The sequence below is a fragment of the Macadamia integrifolia genome, chromosome 14, assembly GCF_013358625.1.
Source record: "Macadamia integrifolia cultivar HAES 741 chromosome 14, SCU_Mint_v3, whole genome shotgun sequence".
NCBI classification, from domain to species: domain Eukaryota; kingdom Viridiplantae; phylum Streptophyta; class Magnoliopsida; order Proteales; family Proteaceae; genus Macadamia; species Macadamia integrifolia.
The window spans coordinates 23,074,216-23,096,720 of NC_056570.1; the positions used below are offsets into that span (position 1 = coordinate 23,074,216).

At 38.9% G+C, this 22,505-nt stretch overlaps 1 protein-coding gene across 7 annotated transcripts in view; it reads right to left on the reverse strand.

Annotated features, from left to right (window-relative positions):
• Nucleotides 1-22,505, reverse strand: part of LOC122061593 (pentatricopeptide repeat-containing protein At1g76280) — a 32,369-nt gene that overhangs the window by 4,886 nt on the left and 4,978 nt on the right. For 3 of the 7 annotated variants that reach the window (XM_042624949.1, XM_042624948.1, XM_042624953.1), the window contains 9 exons: nt 20,812-21,005; nt 19,776-19,883; nt 17,398-17,580; nt 15,518-16,177; nt 10,761-10,856; nt 10,426-10,599; nt 9,774-10,001; nt 8,969-9,112; nt 8,664-8,852 (listed from right to left, as the gene is read on the reverse strand). In XM_042624949.1, coding sequence (XP_042480883.1) covers nt 8,664-8,852; nt 8,969-9,112; nt 9,774-10,001; nt 10,426-10,599; nt 10,761-10,856; nt 15,518-16,177; nt 17,398-17,580; nt 19,776-19,883; nt 20,812-21,005 — 1,976 coding nt within the window. Of the gene's footprint in view, nt 1-8,663; nt 8,853-8,968; nt 9,113-9,773; nt 10,002-10,425; nt 10,600-10,760; nt 10,857-15,517; nt 16,178-17,397; nt 17,581-19,775; nt 19,884-20,811; nt 21,019-22,505 lie in introns of all 7 variants that reach the window. The other 4 variants (XM_042624951.1, XM_042624952.1, XM_042624954.1 and 1 more) reach the window with 3 other exon arrangements.

Here is a 22,505-nt window from a genome sequence, read left to right on the forward strand (position 1 = left end):
AGATACCCATAATGCGATGCAACTGATCCAACACTCTCAAAGCCACTATCACCATGATATATTGGACTAGGGCTCGAGTCAATAAATTCTGGTGCACGCCAATGCCTAGATTCTCCACTCTGTCCCAAACTCGTGGCTTCCATTGTGCCAGACAAGCTAGATATATCCATGCTTTAGCCCACCCCAGCTGCCTCATCTTCAGGTCTGAACCTATGTAGAGGATGCATGAGCCGCCTCTCCCAGTGATCCTTAATTATGGCAAGAACTTCTTGTTACCCTTTATGTACACCACCTCCATCTTCATCATTTCAATTGTTGCCCATATGATTGGTAAGGTGGGTTTCCTCTGTGAGTCGACCAACCTTAAGACGCTGACAATCGGGTCTAATATCCTCACCACCTTCTTGAGATCATCCCAAAATTTTTCACTAGTAATAGTTGCCTTAGCAACTTTGCCTCCCTAAGAATTAGATCCCTCCCAATTAAACCATTCCTCTAAAGCAAGCATGGACCTTAGTCCAGACTTCTTCGTCTCAAAGCTCTTTAATACAATATAGTCTGTCGCGAATCTTGTCAGCCCTAGCCTCACCAAGTCACCACCACATTTCCTCCTCAACAATGTTGAGCAAAACCATGGTTGTATACATAGGTAGTCACCTTTTTTTTTTTTTGATAAGCTCATAGGTAGTCACCTGCTTTGTTTTTTCAACAACATTTTTCACAATCTTCAAATTTCTCATGTCTTTCAACATGAGATCAATGCAATAGGCTACACAGGGAGTCCAAAATAGATGGTACCCGCAATTGTCCATTAGTTTTTCCCTAGCTTTCTTGAAATTGCTCCAATTGTTAGAGACAATCTGAATCACATTCTTTATTCCAACATCCTTTACCACCTCTTTTAACAGCTTGTAAATGTATTTTCCATCTTTCTTCTGACTAGAAGCATCAACTGCCTTGAGGAAGATAGTCCTTCCATCGCAATTCACCATGAAATTGATGATGGACCATCTAGTGGTCCAGTCCATCCATCACACGTCACAGTCACTACATAGTACTCCCACATCGGCTTCAGCTCCTCAATGTAATCCACCAACTCTTGCTTCTACTTTGGAAATAGACATTGTACATCTCATATGCATTGGGCCCCTTCACACCTAGCTCAGCCCTACCAATTTCATCCAACATGTTTTGGTAATATGATCCTATGGTGACATTGGCTGGAATGCTATGATAGAAAGACCATTTGGAGAAAGCCATTCCCACGGCCTCATTTACATTGGTCCCTACTTGCTTCAACTTTAATTGTCTCGAGTCCAGCTTCCAAAATAGTGCAAGATCAGCCCGAAGAACCTCAACGTTACTGTTAAGAGCTGGTGGAGGTGGAGGTGGAGGTGGAGGTGGAGGTGGTGGTTGGGGGGGGGGGGGGCTTGGTCCCTCACACTCTGGGACCTCCTCATTTGAATCTCGGGCTTTCTATATCTCAACCTCCTCCTCCTCCTCCCATGTGGCTCAGGGTCTTCTTCAGCATGTCGAGATGAACCAGCTCCCCTAACCCTCTAGACACGTCTTTCCTCATCAGTAATAATATGGGCTCTGTTCGCTATCTTTGTCCCCCTCAGTTGTTCAACCTCTTATGTTGTTTCTACATCATCCAAGTCAGGCTCATCACTGTCATAATCTCACTCCCCCCAACTCTGGCAACGTCTCTAGACAAGCATCATGATATTCTTCTTTAATTGCCTCTTCTCTTCCCCTCATCTTAGATACTCTAACGTACTCATTTTTATCTCATTAGAAACATTAGGATATCCCAAGTTCCCAACAAGTTTCTTTCCACACCAGTAAGATGTCACTTTAGTCTTGTGGCCCCACCTCCCCCAATTTTTATTTTTTTTATAATAATTACACTTTGGTTTCCTCTTTTCAGTTGTAAGAGGTCTCCCATGAAGCCTTGCAATGTCCTCACCTCTTTCAAGCATTATACAATACTAAAAACCTTGGTACCAACATTGTTCCAACAAAAAAAAGACCAATTATCTGTTGTTTTATGGTTGCCCTTGTTGGCAACTCGGCCACGTGGCGGTGATGACGTGGCCAGTTTGGGTGACGTGGATGAAAATGATGACATGGCAGTGTCCAGTTTCACCGATGAGATAACAGAGCAGCTTGATATGCATGGAGTGGTTTAATACATCATTAATAGGTGATGCGGGTTTCTGGGTCAAAACTGGCAAAATTGGCCTATTTACGATCGAGGGCATTTTCGGCAGTGAAAATGACATTTTTGGAAGATCGGTTCTTCATGAAAAAGATAGATTGTAATTTACCTAGTCCAGTGCATTTGATTTCGTCACATTCCGATACCATATGAAGAAGTTACGGCATTTGTGGCAGTCGAGGGCAGTTTCGGCATTGAAGATGAATTTTTTAAAGGAAGTGTTCTACATGTAACAATACGAAAAAAATACAATCTTTCCAACGGTTCTGATTTCATCGCGTTCTGATTCCTTATGAGAAAGATACGTCATTGGAAAGGTGTAGGGGCATTTTGGTCTTTTTACATGGATAATTCAAATGATTGAGTCTTCTGAAAAGTCGTAGAGCATCCAGTTACGATTCCAATGCACTTCGTTTCATCTCGATCGGATATCGTATGAAAAAGTTATAAGTGTTTCCATAAAGTCGGTTCGAAAATCCAAACCGAAAATCCATCAGTTGCTTTCGGTGTTGGGTGGATTTTTCGGAATTTATTTTTGAAATTCGAAGGGCTTTTGTGTAATTTAAAGATTTTGAAGGTCTGAGTTGCAAGGGGTCTTTAAGCACTGAAATATATGGAGGCAGAGGTTTGATTGTAATAAAGAGGAGTAAAGGGAAGTGAAATGGATGGTCAAGATTCGACCACGTAGGCTTGATGCCCATCCAAAGGCTGCTGAGATTTTGGTGTGATATGGACGAGATAGATGCTTGCGCGTAGGATTTTATTGGTTAGGTGCATAATTCTTGATGCAATGGTGCTACACCTTATCAAAGTATGTTAGTGTGTTTCGCGCGTGTATAGAAGATATAAATAAGATTCCAATCTTAATGATCTCATGAAATCATATTAAAGCCAACATGGAGGATTCGGATCCAACAGTCAATAATCCTTTTCACTTTTGTGAGTGGGAGACAAGCTCCCTTAAAATCCGGAAAAGCAACCAATCATAGATCGACAACACTTCTGACGATGTCAGCGCCAACGTCATGATGACGTCATCAAGATTCAAATCTAACGGTTTGGATCTGTTGTCCGTTGGTTTAATCGGACGGCTTAGATTATAAGATCTTTTATATGAGATCTACGGTCAGATTTCGCCCCTGTTGCGCGCGCCGCTGGTGTAGCCTACGCCACCCCTACGAAGATTCCATTTCAGGCTATCTCATTGCTCCAACTTCAAATGGTTATATCTCCCTCATTTTAACTCGGATTTGGGTGAACCAAGTTGCAGCTTCTTCGTTTTTTCAAGCCCTACACTATGGAAGTAAGAAATAGGAGGTTTGAGTGAAGAAATGCTACGGTTTTGGTAGGAGAAACTTCCCCCTCTTTGTTGGTCCTTGAATGAACATACATTCTTGATGATAAATGTTCTTAGGCCATTAAAGGAGGTAAAAGAGGTGGTCGAAGTGTGTTAATGGTACATTAACTCAAAGCCAAGGAAGAAGAGAAGAAAGCAAGGATGTGTTTGCTTTGAAGAGCAAGAAGCCAAGGAGAGAGAAGGTGTGAGCACCAAACTTGTCAGTACAAGTTTCCAGTCATCCCAGGCAATCGGTTGTGAGATTCTCTAACCTTTGATTTTACATTACATGTATGTATGTATGTTAGGGTTAGTTGTGGATGAATGTATACATGCTAGGTTAGTTGTGGATGAACTGTAAGCATGCTAGCTAGTTGTGGATGCATATGCTAGACAGAGCTTGACTGTAGGGCATTGATATAAGCCCAATTTAATTGTATTATTTATTGTGTGTTTAGTGGGTGCTAAGCATCGGGAGTGGGTGCTCCCGTGTAGTGGGGTGCTACACATTGTATCGGCACTACGAGTGCCATCTCAGCTTCGGCTTGAGAAAATTGGGTGTGGGTGCTCCCGACTGTGGGTGCAGTCAAAAGTAGTGTATTGAGTAGGTACGAAGCCTTTACAGGCACTACTCCGGGGATGTAGGCAAATTGCCGAACCTCGTAAAAACCCTGTGTTGTGGGTGCTTGTTGTTTGCATTTTATATTGAAGTGCGTGGAATGTGGAATGGGTGTGCATACTTGGAAGTGCCTATGAGAGGCTGAGTGTGCATACGACTGTGTGCAAACAGGGACAGGTATATCAGGTTTTTCTTGGCCAGACATCAGACAGGTTTTTGGGGATCGGAATTGGACTCACTGATTCACCCCCCCTCTCAGTGACTGCCGGGTTACAACATTATCAACATATACAAATCAAATATGTCTAATAAAACCAATTAAAGGTTATTATGAATTCCTCACTAAGCACTATAATTTTTGCCTATTGAAAAATATTTTGTAAAATTAATTTTGTACTAATTATTTAATTAATAAACAGTAATTAATTTTTAAAAAAAATCATATTATTAATATTATAAATGCATTTCTAATAAATTCAAGAATTTTTTAACCATATCAGAATACTTTTCATAATTATTTACAGTTTTAAATAATTTCATAAAATATTTAATTAATTTTCAGAAGAGAAAAAAAAAAAAAAAAAACCATCACGCCGTAGATCAGTCAATAGTGTTCAACATATATTAAATTGAACATCAAACATCAAATATTAACTCTACTCTTTTCAAATATATGTTGATCGAAAATGTATTTTTAAAAATAGAAAAAGAACTTAACATGCAACAATATATATATATATATATATCCAACACCGTGAATACAGATCGGGTCATTCTAACTAACATATAAAAATTTGACATCATTCTACTATATTTCCAAGTATATTCTACAAAAAATAAATAAATAAATAACAAATAATAAATAATAAATAATAAAAGAAAAAAAGAGAAGAAGATTCTTGGGGAAGATGGGATTTACCTTTTTTGTCCAAGCTCCCTTCTTATTAGGTAGATTTGCTATGATCAAACTTAGAATGAAGATTTGATGGCGCAATCACAAGACCTCGACTGTTTTCCCAAGTTTCCCACTTCACAAAGTCGAAATAGGGGGAGAGGGGCGAAATTTCGAACTAATGTGCTTATTTCCCATTTTACAAGGACTTTTTTTATAAGGGCTGGTTGAACTGAAAGGTCGAGAACCCATCAGTTCAATCAAAATATCCCACATTTCAGTCAAAATGTGGGAAAATTGGTTGAAACTGGTCAAAACCAGTGACTTTTTAAAGTACCTGCGCATATGGTCTCGGTATCCTATAATACCACCAAAATGGTCAAAATGTTGAACCATGCAATCCAGAGAAGGATAAGAACGGATTGTCTAGAGAAATTTGGTCTTTTATTTAGTTGAGTGAAATTATGACCAAAATGTTGTACTCTATAGACAAATGAGAGATACTGAACTTGATGGTCAAATGGAAGGGATGACTCAGATGCGAAGCTTAGTATAGACCAACAGCTAAGAACCATCTGATGGTCCAATGGAATGGAAGACTCAGATGGGAAGCTTAGTATAGACCGACAGCCAAGAACCATCTGCTATGTTTGGCCTTTGGTACAATAGCTTTTTTTCCTTTTTTGGTAGGAACCTGGGCTACAGTTCTTGAAGATCCGAAATTCCAATAACTAGGCAAGATCACTACAGTGTGGCTTCAAAGGACTGACATACGTCACTGAAATTGCAGTCCCTTTATAAAGATCCACTTATACAGCTCCTAGCCTAAATAATTTTCCACTAAACTTCTGAGACGTCAAGGCTTCTGTGAAGTTCAATTCATTAGGCATGTCCCCCCAGCCCCCAATTCGTTTGGACAACTCGAGATAAGTCATAGTCATTGAGAGCAGACCAGACCCTTCCGTTCTTGCAAAATTGAAATACACTCTTCCATATAGTTAATAGAGAAATTGAATGGATTCGTACACTCAATGAGTTCCCTCTCCTATGTTTTTGTAAGTGTCATGTATAAGTTTGCGAGTGTCAAATAACATATTTGAATCAACTACAACTACAATAACTTGAATTATACAATCTCTAAGGGACATAAAAAGTCCCAAGCACTATAGTTATCTAAGCATACAGCACTATAGTTATCTAAACATACAGCACTCTGACCTCTTTGGATTTGGCTCGTCTCCAATTCCTGCCTCCCCAATTCCCTTCCAAATCTACTTAATCCAGCGACATCTGTCCTGAACAAGATCCAACAGTAGTTATGGCATAAAAATTTAAAACCTAAAACCGCTGCACCAAACCACTTATGGACTCGAAACCACCTTTTTTTTTTTCCAGAACTCTTGCCCAATACCCAAAGCCGTATCTCCCCCATACCTCTTTCACTGAAACGAAAAAGAAGGAAAAGATTCTACGAAAAAAAAAAAAACGAAGGAAACGAAGCAGAAGGGAGAAGAAGGAAACGAAGAAGAAGGAAGAGGATACCCTTTCAGAACTGAAGAAGAAAGAAGAAGATCTGAAAAGATTGTGATTAGGGAATCGATCTGATACTGTAAATTTCCTTTTCTCTTCTCAGATTCATAGAGCATTCATCTTCTTTTTTTCTGACTCAAAATGGATTTGTCCGATTTCTTGCGCGTATCAGTTCTCTTTCCCTCTTCTTTCTTCTTTCTTCGTTTCATCCCGGAGAGAGATAGAGAGAGGGTACCAGTTCTTTGAGAGGTCGAGGGTTGTTCTTCGCGAGGGCAACAAGCTACCGCTCTGGTAGAAACTCGAGAGGCCAAGGGCTAGCTGAAGCTCTGGTTTCATTTTCTCTTCTTTTCTTCACTTCCAGTTCTGAGAGGGAGTGAGAATGGGGAGAGGATGGTTTAGGGTAAAACTGGTATTGGGCGCGAGTTTCTAAAGTGGTATTGTCCGAAACCACTTATAGTACAGCAGTTTTGAGATTTCAAATTTTGATGTCACACCATCAGTTGGATCATATAGAGGACACGTGTCGAAATCCTAGACGGAATTGGAAGGGAATTGGAGAGGCTGGAATTGGAGATGAGCCAAATCCGACCTCTTTGGTCCCAGTTAGATGCACAATCTAAACTGATCTCAGAAAGCATTTTCCACATGGGTCCTGAACAGAAACTTGGAGAGAAGCCTTTACTGTAAGGCCATAACAAGTCAACAATTACGTACATAACAAGTTAAAATAAAAAAAATTTCTGCCTTCCAGCTTTTTTGAACTGTAATTTTTCCATTTATTATAAAAATACTTAAATGAATCATTTTCCTCCCTCTCCCCTTACACACACTCTCTCCCTCCCAAATTCTTGTGGCACACAGGTGCAATGCTAGTTATATATATATATATATAGGCCCACCCAGTGCACGAGGTTCCCACATGTGCGAGGTCCCCAGGAGGGCAAGAACTACGCAACCTTACCCCGAGAATTAGGGATGCTGTTTCGACCGCTTGACCACCAGGTCGCAACATTCGTACCTTACGCTAGTCACACACACACACACACACACACATATATATATATATATATGTGTGTGTGAAAACCCAAAACTGTAACATAATCTATCATTTCTCATGCTTGAAGAAGAATATGCAAAAAAGGGGTTCTTAACTGGGGTATACTTCTATCTGTGGACCTTAGGTCTACTATTCCTTGGTTAATTAGGTTTTCAATTAGGATCCATGGCTTTGTTGGGAACCCTGGGCCTTTAATATTAGGTAGTCCCTAGTCTATCTCCCTATCTCTCCATTTCTTTTATAGAAGTGATACAGAGTGGAAGAGAGGGACAGACTGATGAAGCTGAGTTTATCAAAGATGAGGAAGCAGAAACTTCATATGCTACCTACTCCCTCCTCTTCATCCATCTTATTGTTCCTCTTCTTCTTTCATTCCTTCCCTTCCATCTCCTCAGTTTCTGCTTCTTCTTTCTTCTTCATCTCTGGCAACACCTCCCTCTGTTACAGTTTTGAGTTAATTTTTTAAAGAAAAAGGAGAGAGAAATAGAAGAGAGGGGAGACACAAATCCCAGCTGAATCATCCCATAACCATGGCTGAATTCATGTCCACAACATATGCACACACGATTCGGCAGGAAGGAAGGGGTTCCCAAATCAAGAGGATTTGTGTTCATGACCAGCTTATGGACTAAAATCTACCTATACATGCTCGAAATGTCTCAACTCATGAATTAGAGATGCTTCCGGGCTCATCAAAAATCCACAATCAGAGAGCTAGAGCCAGGGTCACAGAGCACCAAAAAATCAAGTTACCAATATTGTGCATAGAATCTGGACAGAAGCCTTGTTACATGCAAAAACACACACAGTGTATATGACATTAAGCAATTCCAGTGAAGGGGTCGGGACATGTTTCATGTGATGAAGTACTAAGAATGTGGATGTTTGAAACTAGACAGAAGCTATAGTTATAGGAATTGCTCTCCTGTTTCACATGTAAGATTCACTGGTTTGGCTGAATAAAAAGAAACTCAGATTGTGCAAAACAAGGAAATTGAATTTACGTACCTTTATGAGGGCAGTGTAAGTGCACGTCCGAGGATAAAAACCAGCACGTAGCATCATAGAAACCAATGCAGAAGCAGACTTGAAACATCTTATAATGCTGCAGCAATCGATCATGATATTGTATGTCACAGCATCAGGTGGCAAACCACAATATTTCATATTTTTAAAAACTTCTATTGCCATGAGACTCTGCATTTCATGCAAGAAAGATATGCTATAAAATATGATAAGGATAATAGATTACAAACCACAAAGACCTACTACAGAAATTATCAGAATTCAGCACATGATAGACAAGTACTTACTTCATTAGCCTCAACAAGTGAATGCAACACTGTATTGTAGATAGCTGTTCGTGCATAAGTGTTTGTGAGACAGAACTGGTTTTCTGCCACATGTAAATACTGGATCAGCTCTCTTATCATCCCCTCAGCTCCAAGAGCTTTCAGCTGAAAGAAAACCAAATAATAACGTAAATGCTATAAACCAAAGTCCTTGATGTTACAGATGGAATTCCACCCACAGTAACTAGGAAGTAAGATGGTGTTAAACTAAGTGGTTTCAGATACTATTATTACTAAGGGTGATCAGGATCAGCCGAGTTGCGGATAACAGAATCCACCAACTAAAATTTGGACTTGTCTGACTGTCATATTCATGTGTCAGAGGCATCCCAAAATGCCCAAACACTACTATGTATAATAACTGTATTTATGGTAAACCTCTTCTTACCAACTACTACTTGTATGAATAGACTAGTTTACTCTAAAGTGCATTTGCAAATGTACTGCAGCCTCGCAAGAACTAATTCAAGAGATTATTAATAACATTTAAAAAAAATGTAGGGTACAATGGTACATATGCATATAAGGTTTTTTGCAATCAGTTACACAAACAACTTGTATCAACATTTGAGGTAATAGGCATGTCAATATCCTTGAATATTCTAATTTCACATTTCTTTACTAATAACTTTGTAGGGCTTCAACCAAACTTCAGTTCATCCACCAGGACAGCATAACGAAAAGGAAAATAAAAAGGTTTGACATTTACTAAAACATAAGGATACAGCAAGTTAAGAAACAGACAGACATTAAGATGCAAGATTACCAAGTTCTGCATCGACAAAAGACTGTGCTGAACTTCATTTTTCATCATATCCAATTCTATAGCTTTGATCCTTTTAGCAGCATCTACCTTTGACAACATATTCCCTTTCTCATAAGGAGCATTAACATTACCAAACAAGGAAAACAGCAGCTCATATGTCCTGATGTCTGGCTGGAGTTTCAATTGCTTCATTTTAGCCAATACCCAGACGGCACGTTCAGGCTGATCCTGCAACATGTGTTGAAAATATATTTTCAATCCATCATGTCATAACTGCCAGAAAAAAGATATAAACAGAAATATAAAAGCAGGAAGGACAGTAGAAGGATGGGGAAAAGTTCCAGTCAATTTCAAGTCCACTGTTAGAACTGGTAAGAGATTCATATTTGAACATAGAAGATCCTGATCCAATTCAGAAAGACCAAAATCATGCTTCTCTCAACGGGTATCACTTTAATAAGATATGTGACTCATTAGGTATTTCTACTTGTATTTGAAGCACATTTCCATCTTTACTGGCCATACAACTATGAATGTTCTCTTTCCATATGTAGTGGACCAAATTTCCTCTCATATACATAAGCTCAAAACAAAAGAAACACAATGCTATAATGAAGATATAAAATTTGAACAGCTAGAAGACAATATTTACCATAACATCACATCCTGCAAGCAAAGCATTAAAGGGCTGCAGGTATGCAGACCCGACAATTTGATCTACCAGAGCCTCAGCTAAGTCTAGTTCCAGATTTTTGCTGCAACCCATTGAGAGGGTAGCAAGAGTAGCATTATATGGCTTCAAAGTCCTCTTTGTCATTTCTTTCAACTGCAGAAACAATTAAAAGCCAATAATAAAGACCATCTTACTGCAAATTACTCATAGCCAGGGAAACGAAGATGTCTTCTTTATAAAAAGTGGGAATTTTATTATCAAACTGAAGAAACAAAAAATTCATCATTTATTGACATAATTTCACATTGACTCACCACTTTCATGCCATCAGTAATTCCTCTCTCTGAAACAACAACTTTGATGTAGCTATGATATGTATGCCGTGATGGTTTCAAGCCAAGATTGTTCATCTAGAAAAAAATATGAAGACTCAACTTAGGGAACAGTGATGACAATCTACAGAGAATGAAAGGAAATGCATACATCCTAATTGCTAAAAAACACATTCAGGCACAGAGGCACCCTGCAAAGGGATTGGAATAAGCATAGCTTCAATAACGAAAAACAGGATCAAATAGAATAATGAAAATTAATTTGGTGGCCATATTAAAACAATGTAATGATACTGCAGCTGCAAAGCTTCACAAAAAAAAAAAAAAAAAAAAATTAGCAGCAGCCTAGTTTTTATGTTGTGAACAAAGATCACTGAGCACCTTGGTATGAATAAAAAGGTTTATAGAAGTTAATTAATGAATAAGGACATTATGCAATAGGAAAGCTTAAGGCAAGCACCTTTCAAAAGCAAGGCAGCTATAGGTTATATAGCGATGAATAGAATTGGGCAAAAAAGAGCAAAAGGGGTGATGCAGGATCCATCTAGTGCTTGGAAATTTTTTTTTTTTTTTTTTTTTTTTTTGGGGGGGTGTGGGGGGTGGGATACACAAAGCAAGAAGAAACAGAACTGCACTGGCAGGGGGGGAAACAACCCTAAAGGGTGGAATAAATAATTTAAGAACAAGGAAACGCGAGGGGGGGGGGGTTACACAAAGCAAGAAGAAACAGAACTGCACTAGGCAGGGGGGAAACAACCCTAAAGGGTGGAGGGATAGGCGATCAAAATAGACAAAGGCAAGCCCCAGGAAACAACAATAAGCCTATTCCTTGGGGTATCAGCAACCAAATCGTGAGGAGAACTACTAAGCTTAGAGGAGACGTCAAAGTAGATGGTATTCCAAATCTTATCAAAGGATCTAGAGTTGGAAATCTATCTATGCATGTTACGTTCCATCCAAAGGTAGTTGATGGTGACACAAAAGATGAGCTTCCCAACTGTATCACATATTGATTTACCAGCAAAAGTCATATCGATCCAAATCCATTCTCTCGCAAGTGGGAGAGGCCTTCTCCTGGCTGGCCAGCATTTCACAAGAGCACGCCTCCAGATGGAAAAAAGGGGCAGTCACAGAAAAGGTGGTTACTATCTTCAGGATCATTCCAACAAAGGCAGCAGTTGGGAAAGACAGTGATGTGACGGTAGATGAGGAAGGCTTGGGTGGAGAGGCCTGGATTTCTATGATAGGTAGAAGCCCAAGTCTAAGATGCCCAGCTCAAAATACAGGCCATTGGCTCTTTCTAAGACCCATATAGGATTCCATGCTAAAAGACATTTAGCCTTTTTATTTACTTTATTTAATTATAGGGTGCACACTTGGTAAGCAATCTTTATATTAGTAGTTAGCTGAAGTTATTGCGTCATTTTAGTCAAGTGACATATGGTTAGTTTTTGGATCTTAGAAGTTTCTAAAATAGGGTCTTAGATCAGATTACAAAGAGTCTGATTACGAACAGAGGAAATATTTTGCAGTCCAGAATTGTGTTTTTTTGCTTATGGGGCCAATTTGGATTTCTCCACCCTGCATTGAGTATAGTATATTTAGTATACGTTGGTATAGCTTCATTAGAGGTAGAAGTTTAAATTAACTACAAGGGAAAAAGGTGGTGAGGGATATACAAAGCCAGAAGCAAGGGATACAACCCTAATGGGTGGGGGAGCCAGGATTGACAGAGGAAGCCCCCTAGGAAACAATAGTAAGCATGTTCCTTGGGGAGTCAATAACTGGGCGAAGGGGGAGGGAACCAAGTTTGGATGAGACTTCAAAGTAGATGGCCTTCCAAATCGAATCAAAAGACCTGGCGTTGGAAGTCCATCTACAGAGGTTACGTTCCATCCAAATGTGGTTAATAGCAGCCCCAAAAGCAAGTTTCCCGACACTGTCGCAAATGGAAGAACCAAAAAAGTCATATAATTCATAGCCATTCTCTTGGAAGGCGGAGGGGTTTCTTTGGGCAGGTCAACATTTGGAAAGGACGAGTTTCCAGAAGCGGAAGGAGAAAGGGCAATGAAGAATAGGAGGTGGTTATCTTCCTGCCCATTCCAACAAAGGCAACAAGCGGGGGGGGGGGGGGGGGGGAAGGGGAACGGATAAGGTTTTAGGCCGAGGTAGAGGAGAAGGTACCCAAGGAAGAGGGAGTCCAAATGGTTTGGTCAGCTTTGGAGGAAAAGGCGGGTAGGGAGGGAAGAGACTGCCAAATATTATCATGTTGGAAAGGGGAGACCAAAAGCCAAGGGAGATGATTGAGGAAGCCATAGAAGACCTAGGAATATCCGAGTACACAAGACGATTACCCATGATCGAGGAGAGGACGCCATCAGGATGCCAATTGTCAAGCCAAAAGGAAGTTGCGACCCCATTTCCATTGCGAGAGCGGATGGCGTAAGGCAAGGGGCCTGGCAAGCAGAATCTTACACCAAACCCAAGAGAAATTAGGGTTACATGTGATGGTCCAAAGAGAGTCTCTACAGAGAAGGGAGGAATATACCCAGCTGACCTAGATGCTAGGTTTTTTGGAAACTAGTTTCCAGACCAGCTTAAGGATGGCAGAGTTGGCATCTTTGATTCTTCTTAGGCCAAGGCCGCCTTCAAAATTAGGGAGGCAAATGGAGGACCAACAGATGGGGTGGAGGAATTTAGGGAAATCAGAACCTTTCCACAGAAATGAGCAGAAGAGGGATTCAATTGGTTTGATGATGGATTTAGGCAGCTAGAACACTCCCGACTAGTAGATGTAGGAGGATTAAAGGACTAATCTGATGAGAACCAAGCGACCCGCATAGGGGAGGAGCTTCCCTTTCCAAAGTTGGAGCCTTTTACGAATTTGGCTTAGCATGGGAGCGCAATGATGGGTAGTGAGCCTGGAGGAGATAAGGGGAAGTCCAAGGTATTTGACAGGTAGAGAACCAAGAGAGAAGCCAGTAAACTTGAGAAGATGGGGTTTGGTAGAGTCAGAAACTCCGGCAAGGAAAAGGTGGGATTTAAGCAGATTGATGCGGATGGCAGGAAGGGAATCAATTTGAAGTTATTTAGCGGCAATATGGTAATTAGTTGTAACTATTAACTAGGTAGATGGCCATTGGCTCTATGGGTTTTCAGTGTTTTATGGGCCATTTATTTTGGGATTTTAGTGAGAAAGAGAGTTATTTGGAGTTTCTGGCGTGTTTAGAATTTCCTTGGCATTAAGAGGGGTAGTTGTTTTCAGTAACTAGTTTTAACTTGAGTTTAGTATTCATCTATATATAGATCTGTAACCCCAACGCGAAATGTAATCAACAAAAGAAGTTTTCTAGCTTTTATGCTATTGTTATGTGGACTCACAAGCCGCCTTTGAAGGTGGATTTCTTCAACTGTAGGTGGATTTATAGGTGAGCCATCTCGTCCTTTCTCATCTTTCTCTTCTATCTTCTACTTCCTGTTATTGCCACAGCAGCTTCTTCAATTTCGGAAACAGTTTATTTTCTCCATTAAGCTCCATCAAAACCACACCAAAATACCATCCAACCCTTTTTCCTTTTACCCTCTCCATCCCTTCATCCACCTTTAAACCATACTCATCATTGAATTACTTTCCATTAATATTTTGAATTTCTGTCATAGCATATCAGAACCTATTCAAACCTTTCAACCTTACAATCAAGTTCCCAAACCCTAACTCCTCTTTCCCCTAGAAGCCTAGCCAATGCTAAGCATCTAGTATCTTTCCTTCTAAATGCTAACCCTAATTTTGTCCTAAAACCTGGTTTTCCCATTGATGTTCAGACCTTCCTAATCAAAAGATTAAAAAAGCAAGCTCTCTCTCCTACATCAACCAAACCATAGGGTTTCTCTCATTTTGTCTTTTTCCTTTCTAATCAAATCGCAGGCAGCTGCTGTTACTGTGAGTCAAAGCAGTGACTCGCTATCAACAGACATGTCCTTCCTGATACTCTTCTTTCTCTTCTTTACTCTGTTTACAATCCCTATCTTTCATCTTTATTCTACTTATAACTCTTATTCTGCTCTAAATTCTTACTACTTTTCTCTTCCAGACTTCTACATTTTCCGCCTATTAGTGTCTGCCAATTACTTTAGTCTTTAGTATATGATCCCTGTAATAACTAATATTGTACCCCGTTTTTCCCTTGAATTTTGACCTGAAACCATAAGATCATTCCGTCCACTCCACGGATCAGAGAAACCTGATCTGGCATAACCACAAGGTCCAGTCAACACGAATATTGGGTTAATTTGATCTGCGGTTTGTCAGATATCAGTTCTAACCTTTAAATCAGTTTCTTAATAAGTTCCAGATTTATTTATTATTTTTGTTCACTGTTTATCTCCAATAATTTCATTCTCTCATTGACTGGTCACCCTTGTCCCTATCTAGAATAATCCCAAATTCCCTAATTGGAACTAGCCTTTTTTATACAGTTTAATTGGATATTTGGATATAGGGTTTTGTGACTGGTTAGAAGGGGGTAAAGGAAATCACAGAATACTAGGTATCCATGTCTTTTTCAAACCCTTCTACAGTGAAGTAAATCTCACGAAAATTGCACTTTATTCTGCCACAAAGTTTAGCATGCTTTCAATGATGATTTCCGGCCAAAATCTTAAGTGTTCTGAAAATCATAGAAAATAGCGTAAGATTCTTAGAAACAGTAGAGGCCTTTATAATGAATATAAAAGATTACCTGAATAAACACCTGCTCAGCCAGTTCAGCATTTTTAGATTGTGCACATGCATGTATTACATCATTGAAAGACCACCTCAAGACCTTCATTAGTGGCTTGATTTCAGTATCTCCTTTGAGCATAATAAAACCATCAGTGCAAGGTTCTGAGTTCTCAATCCCAAAACCAGGGTTGCTCCCTTGATTAGCTCCTGGGAATAGCTGTAAGCAGCTAGAATCTTTATCTGCTTCAACAGCCCTGTTGAGATTTTTATCTACACCGAAAAGGGCTTCAGTTTTGATACCGGATACATTGATATAATCATTTCTTCCATCAGGTTCTTCTATTCTCGCCGAACAGTCTCTAGATAATGAACAAGCCAAATAATCTCCACTTTCCTCAATGTTACATCTCCTAATCTCCAACGCATTATTCAAAGGTACAGGTATGTCTAGTCTCGAAAAATGAAATTTCCCTTCCGCAGATTGCTTGATTGATGCAGTTCCTTTGAAAACCAAAGCCACCATTTGTTGCAGGGTATCAAATGCAGATACCAGATCATTCAACTTTGCAAATGACCATATAAATTTTCTTAGGGAGATAATGCTCGGACTATAGTATTTAGCCCATTCCTTCCATATTTCATGGACTGCAGATAGGTTTCCCTGGTAAACAGCAAGCTGGAAAGTTCCAAGAAATAATAAAATAACTTAAAAACTTAAAATAGCAATCAAGTAGCAAATTGTCCTTTCAATTACCACAATAGTGACCTATAAGGAAAATAAGGATAAAACTTCCAAGTAAGCCATTTAACTTAATTATCTGCCTAATAAGCCACGATTGAACATTTTACCAAATATGAGGATGGAGGATCCCAGTAAAAACTAGATAGAAATTACCAATCAACACGATGCAGTAGCCTTGGATTGGCTGAATAAATATGGCAGCCTTTGGATGCCACAGCCCAAGCAATACAGCCCATAAAGCCAAGTCCAAGACCCCTTGGTAGTAATCAGAAAGTATTTTTTAAGTTAGGGGCTTTCTGTAGTCAGTGGATTTTAATTGTAATTCTTATAAAATTAGGGGTTTAGTTGCACTTTCTTATATTAAATATTTATAGCCAATTCTATTAAAAATAACTTTCAAACACAAATGGTTGATTACATTACAAGTATTGCTTTCTGAATAAACAGCGAAATAATTACACTTAAAACCTCTGTGGCACTTGTTTATTTCTTCAACACCAAAAACCACAAATGGAAGTGTCATACCAAACTTTATTGTAAATACATGAACACAAAGAGAGACTGGATTCCACTCATACAAATCTACACAATAGGTATGAAAAACTCACTTTTTCACAATGTAAATTAGTTTACTGACACATGATATTGTTTAATTACACACTGCAGTAAATAAACAACAAGGACCATGACGAAATTCATACTCCAACACCGATTTGCCAACTGGCTCATTGAAACCAAAATACAGCAGCAGGGATAACGACTCCTAAGAGAAGATGATTTCCATTGACAATTTTCAAGGTGTGTCAAGTGGGAATGGTGCAAAAAAAAAGGGTAGAATTTCTGTAGCAGGCTCAGGATTAGTGTCGACGACAGATTGTGGAAATAATAAGAATGGCATAAATAAATATATAGAATGTCAGGAGATTCCCCTCAAGAAATCTCCAGAGAATTCTTCCTCTGGTAACTAATCCTTGACAAACAGAAAAAATTTAGGCAGATACGAAAAAATTATTAGAAGAAAACCTCACACACAATAAATATTAATTGAAAAATGAAGTGCTCCAAATTGCGATGAAAAAAAAGGCTTTAAGGCCATAACGTGTCTATTCAACCCACAAAAGAAATAAGATACAAGCACTCAAGAAAATACAAACCTTAAGAAGCTCATAATACGTCACTTCAGACTTCCCCATCATACGTTCTTCCATTAAATCTAAGCAGCGACTGGCATGCATCATGCTTTGCATCTGAGCACATCCATTCAATAAAGAATTGTACATGGGCAGAATAGGATATGTTTGATGCTTTCCTCCTAGAAAATTCAGCCAATTAAATGCCTGAATGATGGATGAAATGACAAAGTAAGAAAGATGCAAAGGTTTTGGTAACAGTTCAACAGGTAAGCATAATACTTGAGTTGCAACGCAGCAATTAATTAAACTATTCAACTTCAACTTGTGCCCAGAAACCACATGTAATGATATATACAAGTCAATATCATTTCGAGCCAACCCAGGCAGTTTGATCATTGCAGGGACAAAGGAGTTAATTGGCCTTTAATGTTACTCAACAAGGATACTGATACAGCAGCACATTCTCAGGTTTACCATTCTTCTTCCACATACATTCTTATACCACGACTATAACAGTATTGCAGACGCTCAATGAAAAAAAATTCACTGAAAAAAATAAATGATAGACAGAATGTCACCAAATATAATGGTGAAGAATTGCCAGTGGAAACTGACAAGCATTGGAAAAAAGAAAACTGAAGAATCACAAATAAAATTTCCATAGGTAACCACACAATAGATGTCCTAAATTAAATCACATTGAATGAAATTCGTTCCATGAACATCTAGAAAACCAAAAGATTAGAATTTGTCAGATTATTTTCACATGCTGGGGTTTGTTTTGCATAATCAAGGCCACATATGATCAACAACTAAAATCCTCCCAACTTACTAAAAACTTTGCGCACCAAACACACAAGTGACCAGTAGTTAAACACCTAAGTTTTATTGATAAAATAATACATTAATTCCAGACAAAAACACTATGGTATCAGATTCAGAATGAGAAAAAGAGCATCAGACTTTATATATATGCTTCTACATGTGAACGAGCAGATAACATCACGAAGGTCAGACTAATATTCTGCTTCAAGGACACCAAATCTATCAGCTGAAATAACTTTGGATTTGAATCTCAGAGAGCGCAAAGCAGATAACTGAGAATGATCAAGTTTTCACTTGTCAGGTAAAATAATCATTTCACATGCAAAATGCTGTTAAGAACAAAAGATTATTTAATAACTTAAGAAAGTGCATCTCAAACAAAATGGTGAATCTTTGAGAGGGCAAAGTGGATGACTTTAGAATGATCCAGTTGCCACTTTTCAGGTAAAAATAATCATTTCACATGCAAAATGCTGCTAATAACAAAAATATTATTTAAGAACTTAAGAAGTTCATCTCAAACAAAAGGTGAATCAAAATGTGAAGGCATCAATGCCAGAATAACCTCATGACCTCGAGTAAGAAATAGGTCTGAGAAGGTTCTCCATGTGTGATCACCTTCAGGCGGCCCCTGCCACCAGCTCCTCCCCCAACTCCACACAGCCCCTCCCCTCTTCCCTCTCCCCCTTCTCATGGCACCAAAGCCTGGAGTTCCCTCTTCAACCTGCTCCCTTCCCCTCCAGGGAGGGCTACATCCTCCACTTCATCTCTCCCTCTACCAGGGGAGACAAGAAAAATGGCTATTGCCCTACTGGCCTGCTGGACTCTGAAATTTTCAAATGGAAGAATATTTGGTGGGTCATTTCATTGGGAGTAGACCACCCTACAATATAATCAAGCTCTCCCTTTGTAAGCAATGGAGAACACAGGTTGCCGTAGATACTTACCTCTTGGATAATGGCATTTTCATCTTCAAATTCTCTGATGAAGATGACAAGCTGAGAGCCCTTGAGGGAGGTCCCTAGCAAGTTGGGAAAAAACCAATCCTCCTCCGTTTATGGAATCAATACCTGCAACTTTAATCAGGATTGTCTACTCTAGAGCAATAACGGTCTACGAGTGGGATCCGCATTACCATCAGTATTTCGATCGGGGGAGTATTGCGCTTGTGTTCAGTCTGTGCATAGCATCTTGGTTGCCCCATTGCCTGAGCCCACTTCTAACTTTAAGTTTGAACCAGCCCACAACTCTTTATGGCATTAGAACATGTAATAAACCGCCTCCTTTATACATAATCAATTGAAGGCACTTGAGTAAATTTGATCCCGTTTTTATACAACAAATATCTTTACATATTACTTATGTATAGTGTTTTATACTTCAAAACAGTTGGTTCCAATGGCAAAGTTCAAGTACTCATAGAAATAAACCATACCCAACAGTGGAAGTGGCATGAAAATAGATACCTTCCTCAACCGAATGGTACTCCTTTACCCAGATTGTAGTCCCTTTTTCCCTCAACAGCCACATATTAAAAAAAAAAAAAAAAAAAACTATGCACAGACAAGAAGTACCTCCTCAACATAACCCCCTTTACAGAGGGCACGAATTATGCGAAAGTAGCATCTCCTGCTTATGGCTACCTCTTTTTCTTCCATAATTCTCCAGGTCTCCATAACGAACTGCATGAGAAAGAAACATCATTATTAACTATTGCATTTGATAAGAATCAAGTACAAGTAGGACCACAATTCCATTAAAAATAAAATAATATCCCAAGGCAGGATTGTGGACAATGAGGCCCTTTCTCTGTCATAGTGGTACATATCGTTCATATGAAGCAACCTAGGTGCTCAGCCATAGCACATAGGGGAGTACTCATCGAAAATTTAATTTGCTCAAATTATGTAATTATCTTCTGCAATACCCTCAACTATGCGCATATTATTCTTTTAAGTTTAGATTCTCCAAAGAGAACACAACTAATCGAAAGGTAAAATTCTTAAAATCATAGTCACATTAGTATTTCTGAGGAGGTGACCTATGCGGTCAGTGTTGGGTTGTGGTCAAAGCAGCCCATGAGTTGGATCATGTCAATCTTCAACTAGGAAACCGTCATCTCCAACAAAAAAATAAGCTGGTTATCATGGGTTCATCCAAATCTCTGGTTCAGAACAGGAAATCAAACCAGGTTTGCCAAGTTCAAAATCTCCTGCATGCACTGACAAACCAACAAAAAATCTAGTGCAGACAAGCACACCTCTCTGCTGTACTTTGTTAACAATTCATCTCAGTAATAAACAAGCACGTGCTTCAAGGTTAGACAGCTATGAGACACCATATACTTGCAGATAATATAAATGTGGAATAGGATGATTTTCTGCTGTTCCTTTTTCCCTACAACTTATTTTTACATGCTCTGTACGCAGTTAGCATAGCTATGGAATTTATATCAGAAAATGAAGTGCATGACACAGCACACCTTATATGTATTTTATGACAAAGCAAAAAAACCATAAGCATAAAATGATTGTCCAAATTGATACATAGGAACTAATGATAGATTAAATTAAGAACGTATCAACAAAATACTTGAAAGTTTCAACTCACCAGTGGATCAGGAGACCTAGCACAGTAGTCAAGAATATAAAGAAAATCATCAGATCTTAATGAATCGCTCCCTGTACTAACATTAGAAAGCAAATTGGAGGCTCTTTCTCTCTCACCACAGCGAAGTGCATCAACAACCTGTGCTTGCACAGACCTAATAATTGACTCTCCTTTGAGCCTGAAGAAACTTTGACCTGTGAATGAAGACTTTGTGAAAGTGCAGCACATTAGTTTTCTGTCATATCTCATATAATCTTCACAGTTCACACTTATAAATATCCTTCTAGAAATATATCTGTACATCATCATAACCATCCATTAGAAAATTAGATCTGAGTGTTCTAGATAGAAACATAACTAGAACATAGGAATTAAACATTCTTCATGTTTATAGAGGAGTTAGGAATATAAGAAATTTTTAAGAGGCATGTCATCAATGCGACCATTTAACAAATTATCAAGTTAAAACATAAAAAAATAAATAGAGTCATCAAGTGGAACCAATCAAGCAAAGGATAGTGTAAAATGTGATATCATTACAAACAATCATTTAACTAGAACTACTTCTTAGTTCATACTTATGTAGGTCCATAGGTGAGTGAAACCAGTGGAACACTGTTCCCACAACACCAACAATAATCACTGATTATTCTCAAGGATTCACCCATAGAAAGTATATCGCTTTCAAAGGTAAGTTTTTCCCTTCATTGTAGTGTTATATAAAACTCTTGGCCTAATTTACTGCATAGGAAAAAGCTATTCTTGGCTAACAGAAGTGTTCTTTGTTAGGAGGAGATATCTTCATCTCACATATTCCGTTTCTGCAGTAGAAGTGTGGTTCGGAGTTCAGAATGGAATCTAGAAAGCACAAAGGACGGATCCACATTACAAACCAGGATCAATGCAAATTCATAATAACAATATGCGGACAGAATAGAGGTATGATAAAAGAAATTAAATAAGTCAGAATCTATCGATCAGATTCAGCCCAAAATCAGGTTGAGTGAGCAGTTCTGTCAGGCGAATCTTGAACCTCAGATAAGATATGATGGATGATCTCAAGACTGCTTAGGAATCAAGCTAGGAGCAAGAACTGAAATTCTACATGGAACTCAAAGATCAGAACTAAGAAACTGATTAATATAATTCAAACTAAGTTCAGAATATCAAATTGTGAATCTCAGATGCAATAATCAGCAAGAAATAAAAAGAATATAGATCAATAGGTTCAGGTGAAGAGAAATGAGAGAAAACAGTAAAGAGAAGATGATATTCAGAAGAATTAGAAGAATATAGAAGAAGTGAGGAATGCAGATCAATCACTACTGATAAATGATGCAGGACAATGGGGCCTGAAGGGGAGGAGGATCCAGCCACAAGTGGCAGGCCTGCCCCTATCAAGCCAGCCCTTTTTGGCCTTCATATAGGCCAAAAATAGGGGTCAGCATGGCCTGCATTATAAGCCTGATGGCTGGACTTTTAGGCCCAACTAGTGGGCCTGGTTTGGGCCCTATTTAGAGTCTTTAGCATCTTGCGTGGGAGACCACTTCAAGAGAGATTTGCTTTTAATATTTATTTCTAGTTTGAAATTTATTTAGTTTCTATTTAATGTAACCAGAATTAGAAAGAAATCTAGGCTTGTTTATATTTTTAATGAATTGTATCTTGCAAGGGATCTTCTCCCCCCCCCCACC